Below are 23,386 nucleotides of genomic sequence, written 5' to 3'. Positions count from 1 at the left end.
CCACCCCTGCCATGGGCAGGGACGCCTTCCATTAGACCAGGTTGCTCCAAGCCTTTTCCAATCTGGCCTCATTAACCTGCCTCACCCCTCAGCCACCTCCACAGCACCCCCACAGCATCTCTGTCCCATCCACCTGCCCATAGATTTCCCCTCCCAGTCCCCCTCTCCCCTTTCTCTGCTCACCAGCCCTTTTCTCTTTTCCACATGTATCCACTGCTGTCTGTTGGCTTTTGACATTCCTGACCCTACACCTCCTTTGTTTGCTATTTTCCTCTTTGCTTCCACCTTCTTTTGGTCACATCACTGTCCTTCTCACTCACCCTCCCTCACCTCCCTTCACATCAGAGGGACACCGGGGACCAGCTGGACCCAACTGATGCTGGCAGGTCTCGGATGAAGGTTGCTATGGCAAAGAGCCAGCTCCCAATCTGATGAAGAGCAGAATGAAGCCAACATGAGGTACCAACCAACTGTTGCAGGCCTGTGTAGCAACAGCCCCAAGAGGGAAGTGAAGCACTGCTTCACATTGAGCTGGAAGCATGATCTCTGCCTTAGACCCTGCTTAAGGATAATTAAAACCCCATTAATTCATGTGTTGAATTATTTGCAGGGCCCAAAGGAAACTGCCAAGCTGTGGGAGTGAGGAAGTGTGATCACCCCCGCTTCGCAGACAAGGCATACGAGGCTGAGCCAAGCTCAAGGCTGTGAGATGTGGCTGTCTGTCAGAGCAGTGGGATGTTTGCAGTCCAGCCCATCCCACCATCCCTTCAGCTCCCAGGGATTTATAATTATCATCACTGTCACAAGTAGTACCATTTAGCATCGAAAGGAAAGGAAATAGCACCCAGGTCCTGTCAGCATGTTAATGCCAGTCAAGCTCTTCAGTAGGTTTCTGTCTTTCCCGTTGGGCCACATCATCCAGACTCCTCACACGGTACCTAACCCTCCCAGGCAAGCAGTGTTACTGTGCAGGGCTCACACAGAGGCTGGTCCCCACGGCCTCCAGCCCGCACTTGGAAAGTCACCCACCCTGGCATTAGGAAAAGCTTTCTGTTCTTTCAACTGTCTCAGGCATTTAAGTCTTTAAGGCAGGAAGGGCTTATTCTAAGCAGCTAGAGGATTACTGGGAGTTACAGGATACTTGCTGGTCTAATACTCTTCCTTTTTGCTCCAGCTTTTATGTAGCATGAAGAGAAGCTGCGTGGAGACCTCTGAAGGGGACCTACAAGGATGCTGGACAGGGACTCTTCCTGTATCAGCTCAGTTCTGGGCTCCTCACTACAAGAGAGACATTGAGGTGCTGGAGCGGGGCCAGAGAAGACCAATGGAGCTGGTGCAGGGCCTGGAGCCCAAGCGTGATGGGGAAGGGCTGAGGGACCTGGGGGGTTCAGTGTGGAGAAGAAAAGGCTCAGGGAGGACCTGATCGCTGCCTACAACTGCCCGACAGGAGGATGGAGCCAGGAGGAGCTGGGCTCTGCTCAGGGGTCAGTGGTGGCCTTGGCAGTGCTGGGAACGGTTGGACTGGATGAGCTTGAAGCTCTTTTCCAACCTGGCTGATTCCGTGACTCAATGATTCCATGCCCCGCGGTGCCCTGCGCAGCTCCAGCCCCCCGGGCCGGGCCGGGACAGAGGACGAGGTCTCGGCCTCGGTCCTGGCGCTCCCCCCTCGCCGCTCTCCCCGGGGCTCCCGGCAGCGCCCCCGCACCCGCCCCGCGGCCATTGGCCACCCGCGCCGGGCCCGCCTCCGCGGCCGCGCAAGCGCCGCCACCGCCGCCGCCGGCTCGGGAGCGTTCAGCACCGCGGGTGCGGACAGCGCCCCGCGGCCATGGAGGCCGCGCCGGGCTCGCCGCGCCGGGAGCCGCGGCCCGGGGGGACGCGCCGCGGCCGCCGCCCCGACTCGCCCAGGTACGAGAGCGGCGTGGACGGGGCACCGGGGCCGGGGGCAACGGGGCCGGGCGTTCCCTCCCTCGCAGGCAGCGCCGACGTACCCGGAGTGAAGGGCGGGCGAGGTCCGGGCTGCGCTCGGTGCGGCGGGCGGGCGGGGGTCCGGGCTGTGCCGGGTGCGGCGGAGCGGGTGCCCCGGCGGGTGGGAGCTCCGCGAGGGGTGCGGAGCCGGGCACGGCCCCGCCGAGGCGTGCCTCGTCCTCCCACCGAGGGCGCGGCAAAGCCCCGAGCCGCTGCCGAGCCGCCTCCCCTTGCAGAGGTGCGCTGCCGGGGCTGGGCTCGGTGCCCCCTGGCCGGCTTTCAGCGGTGAGGCCCCCGGTGCCGCAAGGGGTGGGCTGCAGCTGGTGGTGAAGCCCCGGGTCCCCCCTGCGCTAGGCTAACAGCAAGCGCGGTTTTCACTCCAAACATCTCTGTAAAGCTCTGCAGCCCCCATCGCCTCCCCCCGGTGCCGTATGTTCCCTTACCTGGTGTCTCAAGCCAGGCTGGTGGCCACAATCATTGTCATTGTCTGGAAACGTCAACAAGCCGATAATCATGGGCAAGGAGCCATCCCCAAATTTGCAAGCACATTGCATTCGTTAGACCGGAGGCAACAGATCTTCTGAGCTCCTGGGATTCTGTTTGACCAGAGCCTCCCCGAGGCCAAGAGCACACAAATTCCTTCTGAAAGGCAGAGTTTCAGTGCTGCCTGGTACATCCTGAGACATCCCCACCTGCCTGGGGAGCCAACAGGGCAATCCCTTCCCTTCACACAGCTCTGGAGAGCTCAGCCAGAGGCTGCTGGGTCTCGGTGGTGGCTGAGAGACTGCGGCACAGTCCAGTGCTGGTTTGGATCCTGGGCATTCCACAGGGTCGGGGCTATGTCGAGGCAACATTAGGTTTGCTCGCTGGGGTAATCCCTGCTCAGTCAAACAGGTGTTTTGACATGGATGCTCCAGCCTGTAAGAGTTAAAAGAGATGAGTTAAGCCACCTGAAACAGGGGTATTTTGAATTTCACCCATGCTCAAGAACTCTGATTTCTGGCAATAAAGCCCAGTAAAGCTGCCGCTCCTGGGCTTGCCTATACCCAAATGCTCCTTTACTCAAGGCTCTTCATATGGCTGCCAAAGGGCTCTGCAGTCCCATTGCCTGCTCCCAGCCAGTGCTCTTCATCACCAAAGCTCAGTCCATCATCAGAATAATACAGAGGTTTGCAAACACCCTCCCTGCAGTCCTGGGATAGGAGGTGGTGTTTCCTTTCCCTTTTCATTACATTTATCTTCAAAACAAGGCTTACCAACCATGGCTCTCCCAGTGCATCTTATACTGCCTGTGCAGACAGCAAATACACCCAGAGCTGTCCTGATGCTGAAGGCTGGGCATGGATCTTGGCTCCCTTGGAGCTGGGTGTTGGGTGAGGAGCAGCTCCCCATGACCCGGCTTCAGTGTGCGCTTGAGACCAGAACCCCCCCATGTGCTGGGCTGCAACCTCAGAGCGTGAGCACCAGCTCAGGGAGGGGATCCTGCCTCTCTGCTGCACGCTGGGGAGATCCCCCTGCAGCCCTGATCCAGCTCTGGGGCAGCAGCACAAGGGGGATGTGGAGCTGTTGGAGCAAGTCCAGAGGAGGCCACGGAGCCGCTGCGAGGGCTGGAGCAGCTCTGCCCTGGAGCCAGGCTGAGAGAGCTGAGCTGGGGCAGTCTGGAGAAGAGAAGGCTCCTGAAGGGGAGACCTGAGAGCAGCTCCAGTGCCTGAAGGGGCTGCAGGAAAGCCTGGAGAGGGGCTTGGACAAGGGCCTGGAGGGACAGGCCAAGGGGAATGGCTTGAACCTGCCTGAGGGGAGACTGAGCTGAGCTCTTAGGCAGAAGCTCTTCCCTGGGAGGGTGCTGAGGCGCTGGCACAGGGTGCCCAGAGAAGCTGTGGCTGCCCCATCCCTGGCAGTGCTCAAGGGCAGGTTGGACACAGGGGCTTGGAGCAAGCTGCTCCAGTGGAAGGGGTCCCTGCCCGTGGCAGGGGTTGGAGCTGGAGGAGCTTTCAGGTCCCTTCCAACACAAACCACTCTGGGATTCTGTGATCCCATCACACATACCTGTGCCTGCAGCAGCAACAGCTGTTGGGGAAGGGTAAAGCTGCTCAGAGGAGTCAATGGGAAGGGTTGTAAAACTAAACTCCTCTTGGCAGACTACGTGGGAAGCAGTTTTGCAGTCTCATTAATTTTTCATGCTGATTTAACGTACTCAAGAGCCTCATTAACAAAAGGATTTTAGGTCTGCTTAAGGATACACAACCAAAAAAGCCAAACGGACTGGAACCACACAGAAATGTTTCAGTGCACCACAGTTTGCCATAGCCCGGGGAGGAGATGAAGTGCTTGCAAGGTGCCTGTCTCTCCCCATCAGCTGGACAGGGAGGGAGATACCACAAACCCATCCCTCATCTCTGGACAGGGGCACTCATCTCCCTAAAGAACAGAAGTAAAGCAGCTCTTTTCCTCTAGAGCTCCACTGCTGCTTTGCTGTGGTGTGTTCCAAGAGAAAACCTCTATTTAAATCCCATTAAACCCCCCCCATTCTTAAAGTCACTTAGAGCTTTCAAAGAACAAGTCCTTAATCTAAGTGGAAGCTGCACTATAGAATCAGAGAATCCCAGATTGGTTTGGGTTGGAAAGGACCTTAAAGCTCATCCAGTTCCATCCCCTGCCATGGGCAGGGACACCTTCCATTAGAGCAGCTTGCTCCAAGCCCCATCCACACAGTTTTAATTCAGAGAGAATTTATGTTTCTTCTTTTGGGAAGCCTGTAGAGCTGATACACAAGCAAAGCCTTGCTGGAGTAAGACTATAAAAGCGAAAGAAAATAAAACTACCTTCTTCTGTTATGAATTAGATGTTTCAGCATTAAATCGAGCAAAGCTTCCTGGGGATGGGCTGTAGGCAAATACAAACTCTTGCCCTTTCTCCCCCTTGTTTTTCTCCCTCCTGAGATTCTATGTCAACAGGAGGGGCTGTGGTTGTGGTTTGACTCAGGCATCAGACTCCATTCACTCGGGAGGTGTTTCCCATCTTTCATATGCAAAGTGCTGCTTTCGTGAGCCTCTCCTTAGTATGCAAAGGGTGAGAGAACCTTTCTATTACAGAAAGAGAAGTGCTTACAGAAATGGTTTTGGGGATGATGGTGGAATTAGGCAGAGCAAGAAAGGAACCATCCTTTCAAAACACTGTGTATTCTGGGCTGTTTCTCTCAGAGACACACACACGTTCTCCTGCTATGTGGCTCAGAGGGAAGCAAGACCTGAGATGTGCCAAAGAAATGGAATGGCTGAATTAAAAATGACCAAATGTCGTCATTCCCTGCCCTGCCAAGCTCCCTCCACCATTCCCTGCCCTGCCAAGCTCCCTCCACCATTCCCTGCCCTGCCAAGCTCCCTCCATCATTCCCTGCCCTGCCAAGCTCCCTCCATCATTCCCTGCCCTGCCAAGCTCCCTCCATCATTCCCTGCCCTGCCAAGCTCCCTCCATCATTCCCTGCCCTGCCAAGCTCCCTCCATCATTCCCTGCCCTGCCAAGCTCCCTCCATCATTCCCTGCCCTGCCAAGCTCCCTCCATCATTCCCTGCCCTGCCAAGCTCCCTCCATCATTCCCTGCCCTGCCAAGCTCCTTCCATCATTCCCTGTCCTGCCAAGCTCCTTCCATCATTCCCTGTCCTGCCAAGCTCCCTCCATTATTCCCTGCCCTGCTAAGATCCTTCCATGCGCTGGCTGAGTCAAACCATCCCAGGGGAGGGAGCTGGGACAGGCAGGAGCTCGGCACCTTGCCCACAGCCCTCTTGCTGGAGTGGGATGCTGAGGTAGGTAAAGCCATGTCCTGCTGAGGGGAGCAGTGTCCAAGCTTCCCAGTGGGATGCTGCTCTGTACAAGGACGAACACAGCCCATGGCTGGGGGTGCACTCTCTGCATTCAGCCCTTGGTGCCTCCCACTACTCTGCATCCCAGCAGAGATGGGATGGCAGAAAGGTGTCTCCTTGGGAATCTTGGCCCCTTTTCTGGTGGGAAGAAGCTTCCGGCCTTTTGCTGGTGCCCCACCTGAGTTAGGCTGCCCATGCCCTGGTACTCATGTCACGGCTGCACTCCAGTGGCTCAGGCAGTGCCATAAACTGGATTCAGGTGCTGTTCAGACATCTCAAGGGAAAAGATGGGGAAGCAAATCAGGAAAATAAGAAGAAAAGCCTGAGAAACACAACTCATTGCTGTGGGTAGCAGGAGCATTTAACTCCTAACTTGCCCTGCACCTCCCTGTTCTCTTTTTGCCCAGCATCTCTTTGGTTGCATCCAGCTGAGCCTGAGGAATGAACTGGGGGGTGTCTGGCTGCCTCCATGAGCTTTTCTGTGGCTGAGACACCATTTCTGCCCACTTAACCCCCAAGATGTAAAACATCTGACGTGGCTCAAACTGGGAATGAACCTAGGTTTAATTGGGAATGTTAAAAGAACCTGTTTCTCTTCCCTGCTGTTACTGTCAGTGCATCAAGCAGAGTCCAGTGTGGTGCTGTGCCCACCCGCTGTCCTGTCTGACAGTGAACAGACAGCAGGAACTCCCCCAAACAATTTTCCAGCACAGCTGGGGGTCCTGTGGGCCCAGAACTGTAACAGCAACACGGCTGCAGGCAAAGAACCAGCCCACATCGCTGCTGCAGAGCTCAGCACATCAGACGTTAAGCTCAGAAGCACTGTGGCTAATTGGGAACATAGCAAGTGAAGCCTTCCATCCTGCAGCACTGCCAACAGTGATTACCCAAAGCCATCATTATCTGTGAGCTCCAGGTTTCCCTGGAGATTCTGGATAACCGAGGTCACATCGTCATGGAGCTGGGGAGAGATGAGCGTAAGGCAGCTCCTATCCAGAGGGTGATTGACAGAGCTGTAACTGTTTGGTCTGGAAAGGAGATAATGAAGAGTCACAAGTGAAGGATTTGAAGTACCAAAGTTATCCTAAAATATGAAGTCACTGCAGGGGATTAAGAGACTGCATGGGAGGAAAGAGCAGAACTTGATGGTATTATGCAGCAAAGATGGTAAACAAGAAGAGTGGGCTTCATGGGAAGCATTAGAATCAAATGCATTAGCATAAGTGCATAAAGACTGGAGGCAATGTGTGATATCCAGGAGTCTGGATCTGCTTTCCCCACCAGGTTTGGTAGCTGAGGGGCCTTTGCAGGAGGAATTTGTCACTTTGTGCTTCCTGCATCTCCCTGACCATCCTCAAAGCCCGTTTTGTGGTCCGTGCAGCATTACACATTCCTCATCAGATGAGGCAGACCCAGCAGGACAGCCACCACACTAACCCAGTCTGGAAGCCTCTGCTCCCGTCTCCTGTGTGGATCCAGTTGTTGAAACGAAAAGGAATTCTGGGTTCGCTTTGAAACAAAAAAGAACACAAATACTGTGCAGGTCTGGGAATACCAACAGCACAGATTGCCGGGGCAGCAGTGACACTGGGAATTATGCATTGTAGGAACCAACACCTGCCTGAAGCATACAAAAATTAGGGAAAAATCAACAGGAATAAGGTAGAGGGAAAACAGGAACTCAGAGGCATCAGAAAGGGAGTGAGAAAAGGTCTAGACCTTGCCAAAGCACAACACCACAAGCCCAACTCGCTGGTGAAACCTCCCTGAGCCACGACTACTAGTACAGAACCACAAACCGCAGGTAAGATGCACAGGCATGCCAGCCATTGGGAAGAGTGGGAGGAATTACACTTCAGGCTTGAGCATGGATTGAGGGCCTCTCCAGGTCAGCTCCCCCAAACTAGCTCTGCCCTGTGGCTCCCCAGAGCCAAGGGGATGTGGTCACATGCAGCCTCCTTTGGTTTCCATTTCCCGGGGTCTCTATAATCACTCTGGTCATGCCTTAGGACCCTGCCATTACCATCAGCCAGTGCCCCTCCACAGTGAAGCATCTTGGAGAATTATTTGAGGGGCTATTACCCAATTTTCCAAACTTCTGGAGCAACATGCACAAAGATGTGTGTTGGAATCCCTGAGTGAGTCATGGATGGCTTTATAAACCCAGCTCAGCCCTGAGGCTGGCTCTTGCTACAGCAAGTAATGAGCGAGCTTTCCCACCCTGTGGTAGTCTCCTATGTGTAGGACACTGTTCCCTGCACAGCGTCCCTCCTGCTCTGCTGTTTCACCATGCCCTATTTTCCCTCACAGAGAAAAGCCAAATGCAGGACCTTGCCAGACCTGCCTCGCCATGCCAGAGATCGGGAACACTGAGCCCAGCTACAGCGGCACTTCCTGGGAAAGAATCTGCCCGGTTCATCACTGCCCTGTTCCTGCATCCCCCAGGCTGGGAGCAGATCATCTGCCCTCCTCCAGCCACACGCTGGGACCAGTCTCCACCCAGTCCAATGGCCAAGTGCCATCAAGCTCTCTGGACTCACAGCAGCATCACCTCTATTACCCCTGCAGCCAGCAGGAGCCTGGAGGCAGCTATGGCCTGCCCCCACTGCCTGGGCATGGCGAGAGGCCCATGCTGTGTTCCCACCTTTCCAGCGGTGATCCTGGGCCAGCTTCCCACCACGAGGCCTCAGAAACCCCCTGGAAACAGTGGTCCCCAGGGGAGCGACGGCCGGTGCAGCATCACGTTGTAACAGTCAGGTAAGAGGCACGGGGAGGGCGGCTCAGGGGCCTTCAAAAAGCATCTCCTGAGCTTTGTGGTGGGAAGTGGGAGGATGGGGAGGAGCTGGGTGGGGATGTATGAAACATGGGGTTGCTCTTCAGCTTGGGGGAGCTGCTGCCCTCACACCAGGGAGAAGCAGGACTGGCTTCTCAAGGGGACTCACTGGATAAAGCCAAGGTCCCTCTGTTGCTCCTAGATCATGCCTCTAGAATGATGCCCAAAGCCAAGGTCCCTCTGTTGCTCCTAGATCATGCCTCTAGAATGATGCCCATCTTCTTGGATCTATTTTCTCCTTTTGCACTGTGAGACATCCAGCTGCTAATCCTGTATCTTGACAGAGTTTCTCACCGATAAGAGCAGTTAATTTCTCTCCCTGTCCCCACTGAAGCCGCTGCTTGTGCTGGAAGGGAGAGGCAGCAGAGGGTGAGCACTGGCTTCAGAAAAGCAGCAGGGAATACAGTAGCAGGGAAGGTGGTTTGGGTTTCCAGGCTGGGCAGCACAAGGTTGTAAACTCTGTATTGTCCATGAGAGTACCAGGCAAACTCCATCCATGCATGGAGCACCACAAAGACTTGCTTAGCTGGTGGATGTTTCTTGGCCAGAACACACAGGATGGGTTTTCCCAGCAGCCTGAGTGAGCAGCTCTGCTGCATCCAGCCAGCACCACCCTCCTCTCTGTGTGTGCCTTCTGGAGTCCACTGTTGGCACTAAAGACCATAATCTCTTTGCTACCACAGCAGAAGCCACTGAAGTCTGATATAAGATGGCACCAGAATCCTTCCTTGCCTATGTACAGCAGGGCAGGGTTTGGCACAAAAGCCCCTTCTGGTCTCATTTTGAGGGATGTGGACCTGCTTGAGTGAATCCAGAGGAGGCCATGGAGATGCTGTGAGGGCTGGAGCCAGGCTGAGAGAGCTGGGCTGGGCCAGCCTGGAGAAGGCTCCTTAAGGGAAGACCTGAGAGCAGCTCCAGTGTCTAAAGGGGCTCCAGGAAACCTGGAGAGGGGCTTGGGACAAGGGCCTGGAGGGACAGGCCAAGGGGAATGGCTTTAACCTGCCAGAGGGGAGACTGAGATGAGCTCTTAGGCAGAAGCTCTTCCCTGGGAGGGTGCTGAGGCGCTGGCACAGGGTGCCCAGAGAAGCTGTGGCTGCCCCATCCCTGGCAGTGCTCAAGGCCAGGTTGGACACAGGGGCTTGGAGCAAGCTGCTCTAGTGGAAGGGGTCCCTGCCTGTGGCAGGGGCTGGAACTGGAGGAGCTTTAAGGATCCTTCCAACCCAAACCATTCCATGATTCTATGATTTTCTAGCCATTAAGAGAGGATTTAATTTGCTTGTGTTTGAAGCATAGAGCAGTTGCAATCAGAAGAGTGGAGCTTGGATCCTTTTTAGCTACTACACCACCAACAGGACTGTCAGCTGCATTCTCTGTAACAGGTTATTGCTGTAGGACAGGCAGCTGGATTGTGAATCCCTGGCAGAACGTGAAGCACTGGCAGACAGAAATGCAATAACATGATAGCACTAGAATGGGGCATTTAATCCAAGCAAATCTGCTTGAGGAGCTATTGTGAGGGAATTAGCACAGGATGGGCACTGTGCTGCCAGAAAGAGACCTCTCTGTCATGATCTGGTGAGGATTTGTCTTTGCTCCTCTCTCCCAGATCTACAAAGCATTAGTGCAATGGGGGACACATAATGTATTACACGTGCCCCTGAGTGACTCTTCCATGGGGAACTCTCCTCCATTGCTTTTTCCTTTCTTCCATCCACAACAACCTGCCAGGAAGGATGAGATGCCACAATTCACAAGCTGGCTGCTGGGATGCAGCAGAGCATCTGCCCCATGCAGATACTGGCATGCAACAGGAGCTTCTCCCAGTTTAAGCCAAGAACACAGAGGAAGGGTGAAGGGAGGAGGAGGAGCACTCGCTGAGCTGAGCTTGGCATGGCTGTGGAGAGGAGGAAGCCAGGGCTGGGAGCAATTCACTGGAAGCTGCATTGCAAGCCAAGGCCATGCCAGGCTGGGGCAGATTTCAAGGGGGCATTTTAGTGTAACCAAAGAGAGGTCCTTCAGATGTGGTGAAGGACCACCGAGGTGCTGCCTTGCTGTTCAGTGTAAAGCTTGTGCAGCAAGGGACTCATTAACAAACATAACCTTGCATCCCTGGGGAAGTCTTATTCTGTTCCTCAGAGCCCTACAGGTAGGAATGACACATGCTCCTCTGTGAAGGAAGCCCTGGTGAAATGCTTTGGCCTTCTGCTCCTCCAGGTTGGACACATGCTGTCTTTGGAAGGGACACGGAAACAATGGGACCCTCTTTCATGGAAAGCCCTTGCTGAATGGAACAGGAAATAAAAGCTATCTATAGGCATTGCTAGCCCAGCTCATGAAATTCAATGAAGAGGTTTGCTTTTGTCAAGAAAGGATGGAAAAATTCAGAAGGAAAGCACTTAAACTAGAGAGGTTTTCATGGATAAGAGCTGCAGTGTGATTCCCATGGGATTGCATTGCTCGTGTCTGTTACTTCCTATGAGGTTTTCTTAGAGGGGCAAAACTGAGGAGTGACTCCGTGTCTTCCCATCCCGTTTAGTTCAAATGCCAATGGAAGAGGAAAAGACCCTGTTACTCATTCAACTCCTCCATGTAGTGCCAGTCCTGTGTTAGCAATGGCTCAGCTTGGTGCTGTGCAGCCCCTGGCAGGGCTTCCTTGCAGAAAAGCAATAAATGAACACATCTCTTTTCCTTCTGTCTGCAGACACGACAAAGCTTTCAGGATGCCAAAAAGGTATGTTTGCTCTCAAAAGCTTCCTGTCCTTCTCCCCTATTACCATTGCTCCCCTACCCTGCTATTAGGAGATGCAGAGTGTTATTGTTGGTGACATCCCAGCAGGCCCCGCTTCAGAGGCAAGGTCAGTGCTTCCCTCTCAGGCCTTCCCATCCACCTGGGAAATCCCAGTTTGCATGTGGGATCAGTTTAACCTGCCTTAATGAATAGCAACAGTGTTGTGATAGCTGTTCTTGGGCAGTGCCTGACTACTCCACACAATCGCTCTATATACATATAATAATCCCATATGCATGTGTGTGTATGTGCATGTGTGTGTATATACATATATAGAATTAATCCAGCCTGACCCACCAGATGAGCAATCAGGACATAAAATCCCCATCCACAAAATAAGTTCACCTATTTCAAAAGACAAGAGGATTTTTAATCCATTTGCCCAAATTAATCTGTTTGCTTTCAACTGATTTTTATAGGCCATGTTTTCTGAAGGGTTTGGGTGTCTTCTCTCAGCAGATACTGTAGCTCATTCTTCTTTTTCCTCTTCCTTTTTCTTCCTGGCAATTGGACATGGAATCACCCAAACTAGCCTCCAGAAATTAGCTATTCTAACATATGAAGGGGCAATTTTTGTTCATTTTCATAGCAAAGACTTTATCTCTGAAAACAAACTCAATAAGGCAATCTTACACTGAAAGGAATACCTGACCAAAAGTGATGTGGAAAGCTCTTTGAAGGGTTGTGATGATTTCTAGTGATGAGGAAGAGTGCATGATTTGACTCACTGAAGTCAGGAGCCAAAGAACAGGCAAGCAGGAACATCACACCCTGAGGCAGATGCTCATAAATATTTCAGTGCCCCATGAAGCTCAAATATTTGTCAACTATTTTGAACAAAGACTTTGTTCTATTTCAGAAGTAGATCAGAATACAGATGAACTACCTACAACCTGCCAAAGCAGAGCAGGAACCATTCTGGTATCTTGTATCTCAACAGATATTTCTGAGGAAGACAAAAATTTCCCTGCAGTAAAACCTGCACTGGTAAAACATTGTAGGATAGGAACTTTGATAGATCATCCTATAGGAGAGACAGTTTGTCCCAGGAGAAAACAGGACTTGGATGGAAACTTTTAGACTAGCTCTTAAGAAGTAACTGGTAAAAATACTTTCAGACGAGTAAGGTGCTTCTCTGGAAAGGGTTTGTTTGTATGGAAATGGCATTAAAATTGTGTGTGCCACACTGAGAGATGTTCCAGGCAGAGCCAGGCCATGGGCTTGTGTGTGCTCTCCACACCCTGAAGGGTACCTGCTCTGCTGTGTGTGCAGAAGCTCTTGTAGGTTCAGGGACTGGTTTTGAGGCTGAGATCAGGAGTCAGGATTCACTCACCAGGGTGCAGAAGGTGCCTGCCTGAGCTGTGACTGCTGTTGGCAATCCTCCCATCAGTTACACATCACCTCAGCAGCTTCCATCCTTTATTGCCATGCAGATGTCCACACAATTCCCTATGAAGTGAGGGAATTTAGCCCAGTGACAATGGACTTGAGTTAGTTTTCTTTAAGGAAAACTTCAGATTAGCACAAAGATTCCCCAGGGTCCACAGACTGTGAATGTGCTGGCCAATGTGTCAGCTACAAGCTTACACTGCAGAGCTAGGGGGAAAAAAGGAAGAAGCTCTTTTTAAATGCAATCTGTCAAAGTTAAATATGCAAAGCTTCATTTTGCCCTAGGATGCAAGAGTCTGGGTTTTATTATTTCTGATTGAAAAGGCAGGGAAATGTAGGGAGGCAAAATGTAATTCCCCAAGTTAATTACGATTGCCTGCACACATGCAGTTGGAGGTGTAACATGTTCATGAATCACTGCACAAGAGCCTCCGAGCTTTGCAATGGTCAAACCCAGAAAGACCGAATTCTTTGACTTCCTTTTACTCACTGGTTGCCCACCAACAGGTTTGTGCTAACAGCAGGCCACATTAACAGCTGTCTTTTCCCTTCTCCCGCTGGTTCCAGTTACTCCCAAGCGGTGGCAGAGTGGCCGGTGGCTGTGCTGGTGCTGTGCTCAGTGGTGGCTGTGGTCTGCACCGTCACTGCTCTGCTGGTTGGGAATCTGCCTGACTTTTCAGAACCCTTACTGGTAAGTGCCTACAGATCATACATCGACATGAACGTAAGGAAAATCCATGACCAAACTGATATATTCTTTCTGCCATGTAAAATGAGCCTTTAATTTCCTTCCCACACAAACCAGGATGCTCCTCTTGCTCCCCTTCCACTGCTGGAAGGCTGGGGCTGCTCAAAAGGACTAGCTGGGCTGATGGAGATAGGATGGAGGATCTGGCTTTGGCTCCTACAGCCTTTATGTGAAGCTCTTGAAATGGGGGGACTACCCCATTTGAGCACTGCTGCACAGGACCTTAGTTTCTGTGCAGGATCCCACATTTTCTAAAGTCATCCCTGTCTCTCATTAATGAAGAATCTGGGAAAAGTAAGAATAGACTAGAGTTTGCCCAGGAAGAGGAAAATGACTCCCATTTCTGTGAATGACTATTTTACTTGAAGAGGAGAAGAGCCTTAATGTTCTCAGGGAGAGAGAACTGTAACCATCCTTCCCTAGACAGGAAATGGGATTTTTTTGTCCTGTCAGCTCTGGGAATGCAGTATTTCCAGAGGAAATTCAATTTGTGCCTCTCTCCAAGATGCAGTAATAATCTCATCCAGTTTCTGTTCGAGGAGGAGGATTAAGGAAAGCTGAGCTAAACTAAACGCCAATGACAAAACCCCTTTGCTTGGCTGCAGGGTTTCAAGCCACGGGATACCGACATTGGCAGAAAGCTCATTGTGTGGAGGAACATTGAGAGCCACACAGGCTACAAGAAGACCTTGTCCCTTTCTCCATATGCCAAAAAGAAAAGGTATGTTAGGTGGTTTGCGAAATTGAGAAAGATGCTGGCTGTAAAGATACTGATTCAATGTTGCAAGATACCTATGTGAGTTACAACATACATGCCTTTATTTAAAAGCAAGCAAGGCACTGCAGAGTTTCAAGTCTCTGCCTGCAGCGGACTTCCTATTCTGGAAAGCAGGAATTAGCCTCTGAGCTTTTCCTACCTTTACTGCACTGATTACCTTTAAGAGACTGCAGAGGCGACTGAGCATGTCTGCACAAGGGGATGTGGTTTCCCACTCAGTCTCATGAAGATCCCTTTAAAGTGGCACAGCCACCCTGATACTAAAAATCTCCCACCCAAGCAATGCTCTTTGAGGGTTGTGAGGACCCTTAATGCTGCAGTAGTGTTGTGTGTGGCACCAGAGCCTTGTCAGTGAGTGTAACTCAGAGCCAGATGATCCCTAGTTAAAACAATGATCTGATCTCTTGCTAGCTATGATGACATCGACATTAGCAGAGGACAGAAAGCTGCTCAGGGAGAACAAGAAGTGAGGACACGGAGAATGGTGGAACAAATCTATGGAGCAGATGGTTTCTTCTGTGGTCCCCCAGGTGAGTGAAGTCTTACTGAGTATCACAACCCCAGAACTCAACAGCACCCAGAACTGTCAGAGAGGTTTAGGACACAAGGAAATGTTCTGAATATGCTCTAAGAAAGCAGCGTGTCCCAGCCCACCCTGTGAGAGCTATGTCACCTTCCAGGTAGAACACACATAGGTAGAAATAAACCTTATCTACACACATAGAAATACACCTTATATACCTACACAGAAATATACCTTAACAGCACCAGTAAAAGGACTAATACCACCACATACCCATATCAAAACTGAATACTCTGAAAAAAAGGCACATGCCCACTCCCTCTCTGTTCACATTCCCTCTCTGTTCTTTCTTTTCTTCTTAAGAAACATAAATGGCAGTAAAACCTGGAGAGAAAAGTAGAAAACTCCAGTACTCCCCAGATTTGTCCCAAAATGGGTGCTAGTAAGTAGAAAAAAGAGGAACAGCATGCAGATACTTTTATTCTCTTCCCTGCCTCTACACCCCCTCTGAAACCAAACCCCAAACCTGCAGGTCCTTGGGGGATGCTGGCTGAACCCAAGCTCCTCACTTGGAGCAGGGATGCAGAACCAGACACCAGTCATCACTAGAAGCATGCTGACAGCATGGAGAGTGTGTTTGAAAACACCCCAGTGCTGCTCTCCTGCTGCTGACAGATGGGAGAGGAGCAGAGGTCAGGTCACACCAGGCAGATGCTACCACTCACTACAAGTCTGTGACCTGGTTCCCATCAGGGATCCTCCACAGCAGTTATACAGACAGTGATATAGATGTATTTTTTCCCTATGAACAGTCTACACAAGCAGCTTGGCTGATTCATCCTCATTATCTAATCCTTTTTATATATATTTTTTTTTTCTTTCTTTCAGAAAAGAGCTATTCCCAGCTGGTATTTATGTCCACAACTGCTGGGAGCTTATGGAACTTACAAGCTATTCAGTCCATGTGCCAAATTGAACAAGACAAGGTTAGTAATGTCAGGAGGAACATAGATACATGCTGTCTCTTTTCCAATTGCTGTGATCTTTAATCTCTAGCTGAAAGGGAGCCAGACAAAAATAACAAAAGCTGCAGAACAGGTTTGAGCCCAGAAGACTCCAAGGCATTGCACCTACTTAGCAATACACCTTCCAACCCAAACCATGCTGTGATTCTATGAGTCTATGATTCCACCTGCCCCTAAAGTCCAGCTGCAAAGTTGCCATTAAACAGGAATAACCAGACACTGCACAAGCACTTGGTCCAGGAGCCAAAGGTGTCTGCCAGAAGCCGCTGAGAATTTGGGGCAGCAGAACCTAATTACTAAAATGGAGCTATAATTTTGGAGGCTGTGACAGCAAGTTTTGTGAGTGGGAAGTTTAACTGGATTAGCTGTATTTGCCATAGGACCCAAAGTTCCACATTAGAGGTTACAAACTATAAATCACAGAATCCCAGAATGGTTTGGGTTGGAAAGGAGCTTAAAGCTCATCCAGCTCCAACCTCTGCCACAGGCAGGGACCCCTTCCACTGGAGCAGCTTGCTCCAAGCCCCTGTGTCCAACCTGGCCTTGAACACTGCCAGGGATGGGGAAGCCACAGCTTCTCTGGGCACCCTGTGCCAGCGGCTCAGCACCCTCCCAGGGAAGAGCTTCTGCCTAAGAGCTCATCTCAGTCTCCCCTCTGGCAAGTTAAAGCCATTCCCCTTGGCCTGTCCCTACAGGACCATGTCAAAAGCCCCTCTCCAGAGGCATGACTGCCGCACCTGGAGGGGAGGGCTGCGCAAGGAACAAGGAACACTGTGGCTCTGCGTGCAGAGGGGGCCTGACATGACACCCCCCCCCATCTGTTTTTCAGATACGCTCCCATGTTCACTTTAGAGACCTCTGCCAACGTACTGAAGCCAACGAATGCTGCCCAAGCTGGTCCCTGGGGAACTACATTGCTGTCCTGTACAACAGGTCTTCGTGTCTGGAGATAACCCAAGGAGACATCTCCCATACCCTGGCTCTCCTTCGTGCCTGTGCTCCAGACTACCACAAAGGTATCCTCATTCCATCCTGCATAGGTCCTGAGCCTGTGAGACAGAAACACTCTCAGTGTGCCCAAGTCCCAGAAAAATGCACCCGTTTCAATGCCATCTACCAGCTTCTTCACTTCTTGGTCGACAGGGACTTTCTCAGTCCCCAGACAATGGAGTACCAAGTGCCATCTCTCAAATACAGCCTGCTGTTTCTGCCTACAAGGAAAGGTGCATCTATGATGGGGATCTACTTAGACAATCTCGAATCTTGGGATCTGTTTGATAACTATACATCGATCACTGGAATGGACCTGGGCCTTAAACAGAAACTATTCCAACACTACCTTTTACTGGATACTAAGTACCCAGTCCTGGCAATAGTAGCTATTTTTCTAAGCATTTATTTTTATTTACGCTCAGTCTTTATTACCTTGATGATCCTGCTCGCTGTTGTCAGCTCCTTAATGATCTCCTACTTCTTGTACAAGGTGGCCTTCAGATTCACCTATTTCCCTTTTGTAAACCTGACGGCAATCATCATTCTCAGCAGCATTTGTGCCAACCACACCTTCGTCTTCTTCGACCTCTGGAACCTCAGCAAGAACCAGAACCCTTCTGCGGGCCTTTCTCAGTGGGTGAGTCAAACCATGCATCATTTTGCATATCTCATGCTGGCATCTTGCTTCACAACGGGTGCTGCCTTCTATGCCAGCTACATTAGCAACATAACCGCCATCCGCTGCTTCGCCATCTACATGGGCACCGCCGTGCTGGTGAACCTGGTGTTCATGGTGACCTGGCTCCCTTCTTCAGCTGTGTTGTATGAGCGCTACATAGCAACCACCTGCATTTACAAGCCAGAAGACTACTGGAACAACAGCGGCCATAAGAGAGTTACTCTCTCCCTCCATTACGTTCTCAGGGGTCTCCAGAACACGCTGTCTGAAACCTCCAAGCTGCTCTTTGAGAAGCTTCTGCCTTGTGGGGTCATCAAGTTTCGGTACATCTGGATCTGCTGGTTTGCTGCCCTGGCAATAGGAGGTGCCTACATCTCCTGTTCCAACCCCAAACTCAAGCTTCCAACTCTGGAGACGTCATCTCTCCAGGTGTTTAGACTGAGCCACCCCTTCGAGAGGTACGACTCTGAGTACTGCCACCAGTTCATGTTTGAGAGGCTGGAGCATGGAGAAGGGCAGCGCATGCCTGTCACCATAGTCTGGGGTGTTCTGCCCGTGGATAATGGGGACCATTTCAACCCTAAAAGCAATGGCACCCTGGTGACAGATGTCACCTTCACAATCCAAAACCCTGATGCCCAGAAGTGGCTCCTTGAATTCTGCCAAAAAGTGAAGAACAAAACTTTCTATTACCCTGATGCAGAGCAGAAATCTACTGTGTGCTTCATGGAGGAGTTTCTCAGGTGGATGAACAGTCGCCAGTGCTCCCAGCGAGACCACAGCTTCAACCTGTGCTGTAACCAGTTCTCTTTCCCGTATGGAAGCGAAGTTTTCCTGCACTGCATCAAAATGATGCTCCTGGAACAGGGCAGGGAAGGGGCAGAAACGTATGACCTGGGCCTCAGGTTTGATGGGGAGGGAAATCTCGCTGCCTTAGTGCTGCAGTTTCAAACTATTTATCACTATAGCTTCAACTACAGCAAAGCCAAACAGTTCTATGAGGAGATCGACCTCTGGGTAACAGAGGAAATGAAAACTGCCCCCATGGGGCTCCAGAATGGGTGGTTTACCAGTAAACTAGAGCTATACAACCTCCAGCACAGTCTCAGCACAGAAACGATGGTGGTCATGGGGCTCTCCATAGCCATTTCCTTTGTGGTGCTGCTGCTCACTACCTGGAATGTTCTCCTCAGTGTTTTCTCTGTTACTGCCATTGCAGGCACTGTCCTGGTAACCATTGGCCTTTTGGTCCTCTTGGAGTGGCAGCTCAATGCAGTGGAGTCTCTCTTCATTTCAGCTGCAGTAGGTCTCTCTGTTGACTTTACAGTCAACTACTGCATCTCCTACCATCTGTGCCCCCATTCGGACCGACTGAGCCGCGTGGCCTTTTCCCTGAAGCAGATGAGCTGTGCCACTGCCATGGCAGCTTCTGCTCTCTTCTCTGCAGGGGTCATTATGCTGCCTGCTACAGTCCTGGCGTACAGGAAGCTGGGTATATTCATCATGATGATCAAGTGCATCAGCTGTGGCTTTGCCAGTTTCTTCTTCCAGTCTCTGTGCTGCTTCTTTGGCCCAGAGAAGAACTGTGGGCAGATCCTTTGGCCTTGTGCCCACACCATGAAAGACTATTCTGATGACTCGGGGCTGAACGGAAGCTTTGCTTGTGGGGGGAGCGAGAAGCAAAACCGGTTGCGGAAGGTGCAGGAATCCAACACTGCGAACGAGCAATACGAGCTCCAGCCCTTGTCCAGGAAACTCAGCGACAGTTTTGACAACAGCACTTCCACAAGCAAGCTGTCCAACCGGCCCTCAGTGCTCTCAGAAGACACGCAGGTTGAAGACAACAGATGCCCCCGAACAGGAATGCACCCCTCCCTTGAGAGAGACAGACGGAATCTGCAGGACACCCTTGGAGAGCAGCAGGTTGGCCTGTGCCAGTGTCCTGCCCTGCAAACTTCCTCTCCTTATAAGCACAGCAACTCAGAAGCAGAAATTCAGAGGGAGAGACTCTGCCGAGATTGTCGATGTCGAAAGTATGGCCTGAAAGCTTGGGATGGGTCTGGGCTGGACCACGTCCAGCCGGCTGCCATGAAAGAAGAAGGGCAGCTCAATAAATCACAGTGCTGTAGTGACACTGCCCAGCAGCAGCCAAATTATACCTCAGACAACAGCCATCTCCCTGCTGCTGACATCTACAAAAATCACAGATGCCTTTGTTCTCTCGGCAGCTCTTTCGACATGCTCAACATCTCCAGTGAGACGTCGATCAGCGATTTGGAGCAAGGCCTAAAGCTTGCTGAATCAGCCAGTTCTTGTCCTGATGTCTTAGAGCTGTCTGATTCGTACAGTCAAGCAGAGAGGGGTTACTTGAACGGGAAGAGAGATACCCTGCGGCTGGACCTGAGGGAGACTGTCTTTGATATCTCTCCAGCAGCATCGCAGCAGAACAGCTCTTCGTGGAAGAATCGATTTGGCTTAGGGAGTGAGAGTCCAGTTGTGCTACCAAACAGCCAGCCAGACATGCCTGACGTTTGGATCAAACGATCGAGTGCACAAAGTTCCGGTTACAACAGCTGAAACCTTGCAGAAAACAGAAGTGTACTCTAGGGAAAGAGGAAGTCGAAATCTTCCTTTAACTGTAAATATCAGTTTTTTCCTCCCACCTCTCCTGGAGCTGAGACTGTTTCTAAGTATTTCAGCTGTGCAATTACCTGTGTTTCCACAGAACCAGCAAATCTGATATTAGAGAGGATGTGAGATCAGTCTTGATGGAGTCCAAGCCCTTTGACCTTCCAGTGTCTGGTGCCATATTCACAGCTGTACTGCAAATGTTATTGAGTAAACCTGTGTTGTCATTCCTTACAAGGTGATTAGATTTTGTTTTCTTGTCAAGGTCACATAGGAGAGAAATAATGAAGTGAATCTCCCCAGATATTTAATGGCTGAGAAAGAGAGCTTGGGGGAGGGGGGAGAGAAAAAAAACCTGCAGCTATTGCAAATCTGGATATTAAGTAAAGAGTGTGTTGTTAATGAAGTTGTTTTCTATTGAATCAGAAACTACTTTATGTGAAGTGCAGGTTCACAGATCTCATCAGACAGTCCAGATGTTCTAAACCAACATCTGAGTTGGCACAGTCTCTTCCTGACCCTAGGGGGGAGGGCTGCAGAACCCAGCCCCCTGTTACTGTTCCCAGTAACACTTTCAGTCTGGTTTAATCAGCAGCAATTCCGGTACTGCCAAAGATGTTCGGTGTGAGCTTGCCCCTTTGAGAAGTGTCCTCGTCTCTCGGTGACTCAGGTGCTTCGTGTGTTGTCTTCACAGGCTGTTTCCACTCGAGGCATTCCCCACAAGTGTGTAGCTCTCAATGAAGTTTATCTGGTGAAGCTTTACTTTTACATCTTCTTTTACGAGAAACGAGCAGGGAAACAAACCCTTCCTTGCCTTGCTCTGTTGAACAACAGAAAACATTCTCTAGACAAGCTGACGTAAAATAAAGGCGTATGGCAAACTTTCCTAAACCTGAGTGATGCTTCATTTGCACCAACACCTAGCTTCATTTTCTCCATCTTTCAATATGTGTTCCAGTATAACCACCAAAAGGAAAGCATACATCTGAACAAGATCTGCTCCCTCTGACACCCACAAGTAGTTTTTTGTGCTCTGTGGGAGACAGGCCACAGCTGCCTGATGTGCTTTGGGAATACGCCTTCTTACAGCGAATAACCGTGTTTGAGATACACGACGCGTTCAGCTTCACGTTTCCATGGTGCAGTCTTAACCCTGGGCTTCCTGGTGCTCCCATACTGGGTGTCCTGGTGCTCCCATACTGGGTGTCCTGGTGCTCCCATACTGGGTGCCCTGGTGCTCCCATACTGGGCGTCCTGGTGCTCCCATACTGGGTGTCCTGGTGCTCCCATACTGGGTGTCCTGGTGCTCCCATACTGGGTGTTCTGGTGGGTGTTTGGCAGCCGGAGCCACCCTCACGCCCTGGCCGAACCCTGCTCCACACCAGAGCTGTTGCTATTTGCGGGGATTTCTCACCCGTTTTGAACACTCTGCTGTAAACCACTACAAAAACACCCAATAAAGTCCGTCAGCATTTTACACAACGCCTCTTTTCGCCTTACAGCGCGTGTGAAGGGTAACGTAACCGCCTCAGACACAAGCAGCACTCCTCACACCCCGATGGCACAGGCGGGGAGGGCTCCACAGCCCAAAGCCCCTTGAGGGCTGCCCGAAGGCACAGTGCAAGGCAGCGGGAGCCCATGCCCGCCAGCAGCCGGCTCCCCTGAGGGCAGATGTGAAGGGAACCAGCTCCAAACTGCCCACAGAACCCGCCACGCCCGCGGCGCCCTCCCTGAGGTGACTGCCGCCGAGCCGCGCGTGGGCTGTGGGTTTTTTTGCTTCCACTACTGAAAAGCTTTGTTTAGAACCCTTTGGCATGATGTCTGCTTGATGCTGAGACCTCCTTTATTAACATAGAATCACAGAGTGGTTTGTGTTGGAGGGGAGCTTAAAGCTCCTCCAGCTCCAATCCCTGCCACAGGCAGGGACCCCTTCCACTGGAGCAGCTTGCTCCAAGCCCCTGTGTCCAACCTGCCCTTGAACACTGCCAGGGATGGGGCAGCCACAGCTTCTCTGGGCACCCTGTGCCAGCGCCTCAGCACCCTCCCAGGGAAGAGCTTCTGCCTAAGAGCTCAGCTCAGTCTCCCCTCAGGCAGGTTAAAGCCATTTCCCTTGGCCTGTCCCTCTAGGCCCTTGGCCAAAGCCCCTCTCCATGTTTCTTATAGCTCTTCCTTGGCTCAGCTGTAACAGTCATTCTTCTCCTTCATAGAAGCTGGTGCAGTGCTGTTTTTTTTGTTTTAGTCTCAGAACAACAGTGATAACACCGATGTTTTTAGTTGTTGCAAGTAGTGTTTACTCTGATCAAGGACTTTCCAATCTCAAGCTTTGCAGTGAGGGGGGACATAGGAAGCTGGGAGGAAGCAGAGACAAGATACCTGACCCAAACTAGCCAAAGGAGTATTCCATACCACAGCACATCATGCCCAGTATAGAAATGGGGGGAGTATACCCAGGAGGCTGCGTGGGTGAGGCTGGGAATCAGTTGGCAGGTGGTGAGCAATTGTGCTGTGCACCACTTGTGTTCATTGTTTTCTTTTCCTTTCCCCCCTTTTAGTTTTATAGTCTCTTCCCTTGTTATTTCCCTTATCGTTATTATTGGTGGTTGCAGTAGTGGTTTGTGTTATATCTTAGTTACTGGGCTGTTCTTATCTCAGTCCCTGGGATTTACATTCTTTCGATTCTTCACCCCATCCCTGCATGCTTCTGACTTACCGGCTCAGCTTAAAACATGACAGAGCCCTTTAGGCACTGGAGCTGCTCTCAGGTCTCCCCTTCAGGCGCCTTCTCTTCTCCAGGCTGCCCCAGCCCAGCTCTTTCAGCCTGGCTCCAGAGCAGAGCTGCTCCAGCCCTAGCAGCATCTCCATGGCCTCCTCTGGACTCGCTCAAGCAGAGCCTGGATTATCACTTTCAAACTTTCCCTCACTATTGCTAGCCTGGTAACTGGGTTTTAACACTACTGTCTCACTTATCTGTGGCTTGTTCTGGACCCTTAATCCCATGTAACCTTTGAAGACTGCCCTTAGTTGTCACTACCTTAAAATGTCCATTCTAGGCAGACATAATTGTGATCCACCTCAAATTGAAGGTTTAAGATCTCCAGCAACTCTGTGTGTTCTGGTGCCCTGTTTTCAGCCATCGTTTGTAGGCTGTGGTGTTCTCACTGTTATCTTTTTCTTGCAG

The 23,386-nt window shown here is 51.2% G+C and overlaps 2 protein-coding genes across 2 annotated transcripts in view; one reads left to right on the top strand and one right to left on the bottom strand.

The window, feature by feature from the left end:
* The window catches only part of CCDC9B (coiled-coil domain containing 9B), a 63,557-nt gene extending 60,978 nt beyond the window's left edge, over positions 1-2,579 (bottom strand). Inside the window, exon 1 of the mRNA XM_057430559.1 lies at positions 2,409-2,579. The gene's annotated coding sequence lies outside the window, so the exon portion shown is untranslated. The remainder of the gene's footprint in view (positions 1-2,408) is intronic.
* Positions 1,751-20,544, top strand: DISP2 (dispatched RND transporter family member 2). Its single transcript, XM_057430553.1, has 8 exons — positions 1,751-1,905; positions 8,135-8,581; positions 11,359-11,388; positions 13,402-13,525; positions 14,188-14,303; positions 14,772-14,890; positions 15,772-15,869; positions 16,738-20,544. The coding sequence occupies exons 1-8, from the start codon at positions 1,826-1,828 to the stop codon at positions 20,155-20,157; spliced, it is 4,434 nt and encodes a 1,477-aa protein (XP_057286536.1). The 5' UTR covers positions 1,751-1,825; the 3' UTR covers positions 20,158-20,544.
* Positions 20,545-23,386: the final 2,842 nt, after the last annotated feature.

Source organism: Pezoporus wallicus, unplaced genomic scaffold (genome assembly GCF_028554395.1).
Source record: "Pezoporus wallicus isolate ANWC-B61680 ecotype Strahan unplaced genomic scaffold, APGP_CSIRO_Pwel_v1 contig_8824, whole genome shotgun sequence".
Taxonomy (NCBI): domain Eukaryota; kingdom Metazoa; phylum Chordata; class Aves; order Psittaciformes; family Psittacidae; genus Pezoporus; species Pezoporus wallicus.
This window is presented reverse-complemented; position numbering and strand designations above follow the sequence as displayed.

What these genes read in the sequence shown, in the direction of transcription:
- DISP2 (XM_057430553.1), top strand. Translation starts at nt 1,826, where the DNA reads ATGGAGGCCGCGCCGGGCTCGCCGCGCCGGGAGCCGCGGCCCGGGGGG. An exon ending in CGCCGCCCCGACTCGCCCAG is followed by an intron (nt 1,906 to 8,134) that starts GTACGAGAGCGG and finishes TTTCCCTCACAG; the next exon opens with AGAAAAGCCAAATGCAGGAC. An exon ending in ACTTTTCAGAACCCTTACTG is followed by an intron (nt 13,526 to 14,187) that starts GTAAGTGCCTAC and finishes GCTTGGCTGCAG; the next exon opens with GGTTTCAAGCCACGGGATAC.